At 38.0% G+C, this 10,296-nt stretch overlaps 1 protein-coding gene across 1 annotated transcript; it reads right to left on the reverse strand.

The window, feature by feature from the left end:
- Window positions 1-6,638: 6,638 nt before the first annotated feature.
- LOC109168153 (ACT domain-containing protein ACR8-like) lies at window positions 6,639-9,694 on the reverse strand. Its single transcript, XM_019317200.1, has 7 exons — window positions 9,338-9,694; window positions 8,920-8,965; window positions 8,676-8,790; window positions 8,447-8,514; window positions 7,808-8,359; window positions 7,610-7,714; window positions 6,639-7,411 (listed from the first exon to the last, which is right to left on the reverse strand). Exons 1-7 carry the CDS (start codon window positions 9,397-9,399, stop codon window positions 7,043-7,045), a joined length of 1,317 nt encoding a protein of 438 aa, XP_019172745.1. The 5' UTR covers window positions 9,400-9,694; the 3' UTR covers window positions 6,639-7,042.
- Window positions 9,695-10,296: the final 602 nt, after the last annotated feature.

Genomic DNA, 10,296 nt, shown 5'->3' on the forward strand with positions numbered 1-10,296 from the left:
CTAGGAGTGTTACTAACTCCCGTCGTTCTGGGTCTCTTAGCCGTATCACCCACATATTCGAATGTCACGATACGCTGACGAGGAGGCATCGCAAAGCTTCTACAACAACAACACTGTTACCAACAAGACAACAAACAAGCAAACAATTATAAACAACGCGCAGCTCACCGCGCATCCTAAGAATCCTAAGCCTAAACACTTAGATTCTTACGGTCACCTTAAGGTATCATACTACACTTAGCCACTTAGAAATCTAGTCTCTATCATCCTAGGCTCTGATACCAACTGTAACACCCCTGATTTCCATACTAATTTAAAGCATAATCATGCAGATAATCTAACCATAAAAGCATACACAGCGGAAGACTAAATATGAAATAGATGGAAAACGTAGAGTGTTATGCCACGTCCACACAACGGTGAACGCACAGGCGTAAACCACATCAACATAATCTGTCTATCCAAGAACAAGGTCAACCGACAAAAAGTCTAAAGTCTAACAAAGGCACACAGGCCAAAACCATTGCAAGGTTCGAGGGATCTATACAATCTGTCTCTAGACCGCACTCGCCTCTACTCAGCACCTGAAAGAAACACATAAATATATGGGACGACGCCCGGTCAGCGAATAATGCTGGTAACCCACCAATACATGTGAAATATCATACATAGATAGGATATATATACAAAATCATTTGCGAAACGGGATATAGTATATATATAAGTTCAAATCCAAGAGTAGAAGTCAAACACAAGACTCTTTGCACTCACAATAAAGATAAGGGAACACATCCCACGACCACAAGAAGTACAACGACACACAAGAACGGCTCAAGGCGTAATCTACCATCACACAGTAGATTATCACCCGACATGCATGACACAAGAGAATAAGGATACAACCATTGGCAACACATGCCTTTATGACAACACATGTCACAAATAGAGAAATACACAACAATGGCAACACATGCCTTCGTGGCATCACCCATCACGAATTGATATGCCTTCCTTATGCCCGGTTCCAACCTTATAGCTACCCCTAACCTTATAGCTAGTTCTAACAATTACCTCCAGGACCCCTGTACACCAAGTCCAACCATTTCCCTCCGAGGACCGTCGTCCCCATCCGCTAACGACCGCCAACAATTCCACCAATTCATAGTACACGAAGGTACCGATCACACACATGGCAACACATGCCTCCCAAGAAATACGTGAACCCGACACACAGGTCACAAACTCCATAATCACGTCATGGCCACCACGAGGACCACTGTCGTACCGTGGTGACTAATGTCCCATACCATTAATCGTGCAATCCAGGTACAGCCACACACACCACACCACAATAGGAATAAACCAACGGATCACAAAGAAGATATGAAACCATACTCAATCAAGGAACGGATCACAATTCGACAACAACGATGATTAACACAAGTCATCATCAATAAATAAGAAAGGACAAACCACACACACTAGCATTTAAACACCGAACTAGCATGCTTATCAAATAGATAAACCAAACATAGTTCCGAAGAACACACAAGACTCATCATGGTTCAACGAATCACAAGGTTGAACACTTAGCACGATTCAAGGCACCAAAACCTACATGGATTCCTACCATATAGTTCTGGACATACGAAACATCAAGAAGACACTCAAATAGTTCCACAAAAGAACATCGGGAAGTCAAAACATTGAATACCGAGCCAAAAGAATCACGGGGAACAAATCCCTGCCCAACACCAAAATACGTACCCGCAGGTGGGGCCACGAGTGGACCCCCACCTGTGGTTCCGCCCGCGGGAACCAAACTCCCACGCCATGTTCCCCGCAGGTGGGGCGGCGGGTGGACGCCTACCCGCCGTTCCGCCCGCGGGTACACCTCCGTACCACAAGTTATCCCTTCGGGGATTTTCAACACCAAGCGCAAATTCAAGTCCAAAACATGCCAAATCTCACCAAATACAACAAAATGACTTCAATCAAAGGAATAGCCAAGCTATGGCATACATAAACCCTAATAACAAGCTCTAGATATGCATTTTCACAAGACAATGCATAAACACTCACATTTCATAGCAAAATCACATATAGAAACCAATAAATCATCATATAAGTAAGCAAAATAGATTTTGTTGAGCATGGGTTACCTCTTGAAGACTCAACCTTCACTTTAAACATTTCACAAAGCTCTTAATAAGGTTCCCTTTCCACACCCACTTCAGGAACACACCAAAAGATCATAAAGATTTCACCTTTAGAAAAAGATACCTTAGAAAACACTAAAAACACAAAAGGAGCACAGATCTTACCCTCCTAGATGCTCAAGAGTAAGAAATGTGGAATCTTGAAGACAAACTATGGAGATCTTGATAACCCTAGACTTAGCTTGGAGAGAAAGCTAGCTAGACTTTTAGAGAGAAGGAAGAGCTTATGATTTGGAAAGTGTTTGGGAAGAAATGAAATGTGTCTCCTAGGTTAGCTTGGAATACCATTACAAGGAAAATGTCTTCTTTACCCTTACTAAGATGAAAAGTGTAAGGGAACAAGGGAACTATTCACAAAGCTTTAGGTACAACACTTGACTTTGGGTTGACTAGTCAATTACTAGTCCCCGACTATTGAATTTTCAGGAATTTAGGGAGTTAAATTACAAATTGGATTAGGATTAATTACTTAATTAATCCCTTAATTGAATTAGGATTCTAAAACTCAGAGACTCTGAGTTCTCTCTACTCTATACTTTGTTCTCTTCTTCCTCTCGTTCTCTACTTCTCTATTGCCTCACTCTTTAAGACACTCATCTCCGATTCTCCGATCGTCCGGTGACCGTTGGTTCTGTTGGAGTGGTAGAAGCCCCACTGGTGGAGTGGTGGTGTCGTGGACCTCGTGGTGACTAGTGTTCAAAGAAGCCCTTGTTCTACAGGGTATTTGGGAGAAACGAAGTAAATCGCAAACTCTAGTTTTATAAATTTGAATTATTCAATTTATTGTCATATATTGTGAATTTGTGATATCTTTTGTGATATATTGTGAATTTATTTGACAATTTTGTAATATATTCTTGTGGAAGCACTGTTTATCGCAAACCCTAGTTTTATAAATTTGATTTATTCAATTTATTATGATATATTATGAATTTATGATATATTTTGTGATATATTATGAATTTGTGATTTGTTTGATACTCTGATTGGTGGAAGCAGTGTCATGTTAGTGTGAATCGCAAACCCTAGTTTGAGAAAGTGTTGGTTGCTTTGTGATATATTGTTCATATATTGTGATATATTATGGTTGAAAATTAAAATGTCCCTTAAAAGCTTAAATAGTTAAATGTGAAATTTCTATATATTGGTGGAAGCGCCTAAGTGTGAAATCCAGATAATGATGAACATGAACTGTATAACTGTATAAGGGCCTGGAAAGTGAAATCAAATCCCATAATTTGTATTTCTTTGTATTGTATGTTTATGGAGTTATGCCCTTAATTGAAGTCCCTAATTATGTATTCTTGAAAAATGATGACACAAACAAGTGTCTGATTCTAGATTTGCTTTCATGATTTGTATGTTTATGTGGTCATATGCAATATTTTTTTTAAATGTCTGACTGTCTGAGATTCTTGAATATGTATCCTACTATGTGTACTGATAGTTATCAATTTTTTTAGATGGAAAATATCATCAGTATGCCTGGTAGTCAACCTTCCAATTCTTCAAGTGAGGGACCTATAGTGAATGGAAGCCCAAACAGTTGACCCAAATAATCAACAGAATGTGCAACCTCCTACTGCAGTTCCTACGAAGAAAAGGAAACAGGTTGATGCCATATCCAAAGTATGAGATCATTTTGAAAGAATTTCTGATAGTAATGGTGTTACTAAAAAAAAAAAAAAAAAAAAACATAGTACATCATCCTTAAAAAACCACATGTTGAGCTGTTTGTAAAATCCTCACTCTAGGGATACTAGGTAGTCCCTTCTAACATTTCAAGTTGTTACTACCTCTGATTCACCCCAATCTACTATGGGAGAGATAGGAACCTGGGTTTTTAATCAGATTCTATTAGGAGGGCCTTGGTTGAAATGATAATTATAGATGACTACCTTTTAGATTTGTCGAGGGACTAGGATTTAGGAGGTTTCATTGTAGTTGCTTGCCCTAGGTTTAAAGTTCCATCTAGATGGGCTATAAGTAGGGACATCTTTGTGGTTTATGAAGAAGAGATACTGAAATTAAATAGCTTTTTAAGTGGAAACAGTCATAGGGACAGTATTGCAACTAACTCTTGGACATCTATTCAAATGATTAACTACATGGTAGTCACTGCACATTTTATAGATGAAGAGTGAAGCTTCATTAAAAAAAAAAAAAAAAAAAAAAAAAAAAAAAAAAAAAAAAAAAAGCATCTCATTTGTCCATGCTACCTCTCACAAAGGTGAATATATTGCAAAAGCCCTAGAAATGTCGTTGCTAGAGTGGGGGGCTTAGGAATGTCTTTAGTGTTACTGTTGGCAATGCTTCATCTAATGACACTGCTATGGGGTTTTTAAAGAAAAAATTTTTGTCTTGTGGAACATCTAATGTGAGGGCTAAGTATATTCGCATGAGATGCATTGCCCATATCCTGAACTTGGTTGTGCAAGATGGTTTGAAAGAGTGACATTTCTGTTAAGAAGGTCAGGGAGGTTGTGAGATATGTTAGAAATTCACCTGCTAGGCTGAAGAAGTATAGGGATTTGTCTGATTTGATAGGAATGAACAAAGATTTTCTTTGTGTCTAGATGTTCCAACCAGATGAAACTCTACTTATTTGATGTTACAATCTACATTGACTTACCAAAAAGTCTTTGAAGCTTATGAAGAATCTGATACTTCTTTCAAATCTGACTTGGGTGATTCTATTCCTGATTTTATTGACTAGGATTCTGTGCAGAGTTTGGTTAAGTTATTGAAATGTTTTTATGATATGACTGTCAGAATTTCTGGATCTTTATCTAACACATTTTTGGCTAAGATATCTGATTTATACTGCCATTTGAATGGCACGGTAGGGGCTGATAGGTTTGTGAGTCTTATGGGGAAAAACATGAAGGCAAAATTTGAAAAGTATTGGGGGTGATATAAACAAAATGAATTTTATGATTTTCTTTGCAAACATTCTAGATTCCAGGGAAAATTAGCGTATATGCTAACTCCAGGGGCAATTTTTACAACACTAATTATAACTATGAATTAATCCCAAAAACAGTTCTTCGACTACAGTGATTTTCTCACATTTAGTCATTAACTTAATTTTGTCAAACTTCGTCCCATGTATATTGAAATCCTCCCAATTTAGGTCCCGAATTAATATTTCTATTTCGAACCTAATGAAAATAAAGGTCTAATTATCAACACAACTCTAAATAACACCTCTCTCTCAATAATTGGCAATGTGGAGCATTCACGTTGCTCTCGTGAACCTCAACTTATAAGTAACAACATAAGAGCAACCATAATGGTTGTTGAAAAAATTGGGCTTTTATCAGGAACATGTGCAAGTAAGAAAGAGAAAGACAAAGAATGTTTTTATAGAAAATAGAAGAAAAAAAAAAAAAAAAAAAAAGTCACTAGGACACACCAAGTAGTTGTGTGCACCAGTTGTGATTTTTTTAAAAACTTTCTTGAAATCTCACTTTTATAATCAATAGGAATGCGCTAAGTTTTCATGATCATGACAATTAAAATCTCCACATATTAAAAAGGTCGACAGCTTGATTTGTAGATTCTAAATAAATCTATCGAGTGACATGTGTAAGAAAAAGAAAGACAAAAAAATGTCTTTATAGAAAATAGAAGGAAAGAGAAGCCACTAGGACGCACCAATTAGTTGCGTTCACCGCACGCAACGTGCACCAGTTGTGATTTTCTATTTTCATTTTTTATTTTTAACTTTACTTTTTTGAAAATCTCACTTTTTATAATCAATAAAAGCTCTAAGTTTTCATGATCATGACTATCAAAATCTCCACATATTTTAAAGGCCGATAGCTTGGTTGGTAAATTTTAAATAAATCTATCAAGTGACATGTGTTCAGTCAATCCTAAAAGTTGTCACGTTTTATGAAAGTGATCATGTCTAGAGCGAACATAGCCATGCTTTCTTACTCGCATTTTCTTTTTCTTTAAAAAAAAAAAAAAAAAAAAAAAAAAAAAAAAAAAAAAAAAAACCTTGTCTAAGTAACCGAAGAACTAGTTGAGCTCATTCTTTAAAGGGTTGAATGGTAACTCAAATTTGGAATTTTTGGAGCTTAATACAACCGTAAAATAATTTTTGAAATAGTAGAAAAATTTACATTTTTTGTCATTGAGTTATTTCTTTCTTTTTTTAAGTGTAACTTCTGAACATTCATTTTTTTCTTTTTAGTATTACAGTATATGTTCTTAACTACTTTCTCAACCTCCTGAACTACAAAGACTCAAACCCATGACTCAACCTCCTGAACCACAAACCCATGACCAAAGAGCCACTTCCTAGACCATTGACTGTAAGCACAAGGTCATTGGCACTTATGAATATTCTTAATCTATGAAGAATCATCCAACAAGAAAGCCAAGACATGGGAACAAGATGAATAAAAGACCAGAGGAAGAACATGACAGTTAAAATTGTATAAGAATAAAGTCAAAACATTAAATTTGAGATAAAAGTGGCTATGTACAAATCAATATTCTTTGCTGTATCACCGCCAGCCTGTCCTCCATGTCGCAATAAATCTGTAAACCAAATCTGGTTCACCCACTTCCTCGTGTTTTTTTTACTATTTCTATCTTCCCATCCCCGCAAATTTCACAGCTATTGTAATGGGGGGGCGTGGGAGGGCCCCACAATCTCACCCACCTACCCTGTTGCCGGTCTACCTGTCCTACCACCCACTGTAACAACTGCTATTAACCAAACCCCAATTTTTTTTTTCCTACTCCTCCTATCTATGTACAACAATGCCTAGGGGACTTGAGGTCGTTTGTTGTTGTTGTTCGTCGTGAATTCAAGAACACGATTTGATTAATCCCAGGTTGTAGAGATTCCTCCTGACGATGCTCCCGAGCGAGAGTAGCATGGCGCCACCAACACCCATCTCGGGTTGTTCCTTCTCCGCCTCGGCCTTCTGCTGATTGGTCGTCGGCAGTTCCTTCACTTTCAAGACACCCAAACCGACTTTTTGTCGAACTGCCTCGATCATCTTTGGATCTGCTGGACTCCCACTAGCATCTGTCACGTAGAACACGTTTGTTGCGGTTTCTCCCATCGTTGATATCTCGGCTCTTGTCACGTTCACCCCGTTTTCCCTGAACGTTCGTGTTACATCCGCCAACAGCCCTTGTCTGTCGCTTGTGCATAGCTCAAGCCTCGTGCCCTGTTCGCATAAAACACCATTTAGTACAAGCAATATGTCATGTTTAAACTTTTAGTTAAAAGACAGAATTTTTACATTTAGTCAAGGAGAGAATACAATTGTCAGTTTAAACTTTTAGTTAAGACAGAATATACTGTCAGCACACGTTGTCACTTTAAACTTTTAGTTAAAAGACAAAATACACTCTTAACCCAATACCTCGGATGCTCTTCGTTCTATAGCAGCTTGTAGGCAAAGAATCACACGTTGTTTCTCAGCATCTGAGCTAATCGGGGTGCCATCGGTGTGTCTAATGAAGAACTCCTGAGACAGACAAAGAAACATCCTTGAGCAAACATGTTAAGACAATAATTAAGGAACCCATGGAATGGTTAAGGAAGGAACATATGTATATACCAAGTATGCTCTGTCGCCGGCTGTGTTCACCGTGGCGTGGAACACGACATACTGCATGTCCGTGAACGTGCAGACGACATCGAACAGAAGCTTGGTTCTGTCCTTGCACTGGATGTTCACAACAGAATAGCCTTTCTCCAAGCAATTCAAAACCGAGACCACGGGGACGACCACCTTATTCCTCTCGTAATCGCGGTCTGCAAACATCATCTGGTGAAGCCTCCTCTCCGTGTGCGTATCCGCCATGGAAATGCACGTCCTAGCACTCCGGATATCGTTGTCTCCCTTCAAAACATTCCTTAACCGCGCCTCGATCCTGTCTATCTTCTGAGAATCCTCGATGGGGGACCCCGACTCGCAGTCTTTAAGGTATATCAGAGACGCGATTCTGCCATTGTGAGTCCACACCTTAGACTCCACCACATTGCACTGCAAATCAGACAGCACGGCAAAAACCTCCGACAACAATCCGATTCTATCGGTCCCTGTTAACTCCAACGCCGTCAACCCATCAAAACATTTTGAACTCGAGTGATGAATTGTCTCCAGAGACTGTCACAACCAACAAAAACAGAACCAAAATCAGTCCAAACCATCATTAATTACTAACGTTAAACTGTTAAAAGCTAACTAATTTACCTGTTCGATGTATTTAATGACACTCTCGTCAGTTAATTTGTTCCCATTCAAATCCGTAACATGAAACACTGTAAACGAACAAACCAAAAAAAAAAAAAAAATTAAACACTTAAACGTCATGATTAAGGAAAGATCCGAGAAATCAAAACCAAAAACTGTTAACTAGAATGGGCCACGCCGGCGGCGCACTATAGCAAAATAAAGAAAGATATCCGTAAATTGCGCTCACCGTCCATGAACCACCGACCATCGGAGGAGACGTAGGCTTTCTTGATTGACAGATTCAGATCCGTGAGAACCTGAACAGCTTCCAGAAGAATTCCGTGCTTTCTCGCACTATCAATCTGAGAGAAAAAAAAAACATTTTTTTTTTGTAAATATAATATAATTTATTAATTTACTATATATATCATTTCTAAGACTGATTGACCGGTGTGAACGGTGCCGTGAAAAGCAAGGCGGAAGACGCTCACCATAACGCGGGTGGCGGTGGTGCAACCGGCATTGTCGATCATGACCCTGTGAAAGCAATAAGAAGGGCAAGTCAGACTCAAATTCATTTACTTTGGGAAAATTTTTGAAATTTTAAAACTTTGATAGGGTCTTGGTCCTCTTGGAAAACGACTGATCAGCAGAAAAACTTCTAAAATTGTATCGGATTGGAAGGATAAAATATGAAAGAGTCAAGCAAGCCTTTGAAAAGTAAGACCCAGAGCCAATTACGTTAGAATCCTTAAACCACAGAACAAAATCGATTTTAACCATAATTTACTCGAAAAAAAAAATAAAAAATAAAAAAACCCAGAAAACTCATATCTGCAGACATACGAACAAGAAACCTAAAAAAAATCCGGCAAAAACCAAGAGAAATACTAGGAGCAGAGCTTTTACCTAGGAGTATTCATGCGAATAACGAGCTTTTCATACTCATCCAAATAAGTAGGCCACTCCATATTTTCCTCCGCAACTTTCAAAACTCCAAACTTCTCCGCAGTTCCGTACGGGAAATGAAAACTCCGGCGATTCGAGAAAAAGACGAAGACGACGACTTTTGGAGCGGCGGTGTTCTCAGTGAGCCCGAGTCGCCATTCAAAGCTGGGAGATAAGAGAGAGAATAGCAATAGCGGCTTTTGTGCGTTTGGAAGGGAAAGTTCACGCCTTTCCGTATATGAAGAAGGAGAAGAAGATGAAGAAGGGAATGAACAGTGAGGATTTTCTCTCTCTACACTCGCGAGCGCAAAGCACGCTTTGTTTCGGTCTCTCACGGCCCCCCGTATTTATATATTTCTTTTACTAATTACCTAATTTATTTATTTTTTTCCTGTTAAAAACCGTGGTTTGCATATGTCACGTGCCGTGAGTCATGGCTGCCCCCTGCCCAACCAACTGCCCGACGTGACCTAAAACTTCATTTTTAAAAAAAAAAAAAAATCTTTATTAATGCTCCGTTAACTTTCTTGCCTAGTATTTTTTTTTTTTTTTTAAAGCTACGGAGTATTTTCTTAGTATCACTACTTACCTTTTCTTCATCGATAGGGGTAATTGAAAATTTTAAATTTCTTTTATCGAACTCGATATTATGTCTAGTAAAACTTTAACGGTGATACAATTTAATTTTGACCACTATTTTGAAGTAATTGACATGTAATGTGTATTTTTTTAATACTTAATTTATATTTTTAGAAATTAAAAAAAAAGTGTGAAATTTACCCTTGAGTCGATTAAATAATAAAATGATGTTTGAAAAAAAAAAAAAAAAAAAACTCAATGAAGTGTTTTAAATCAAAATATAGTGAAATTGAGTTCTGAAGTAACATATTTAGTAGGTTAAACTGATCTGCATTTCACTT

This window comes from Ipomoea nil, unplaced genomic scaffold (genome assembly GCF_001879475.1).
Source record: "Ipomoea nil cultivar Tokyo-kokei standard unplaced genomic scaffold, Asagao_1.1 scaffold3172, whole genome shotgun sequence".
Taxonomy (NCBI): Eukaryota; Viridiplantae; Streptophyta; class Magnoliopsida; order Solanales; family Convolvulaceae; genus Ipomoea; species Ipomoea nil.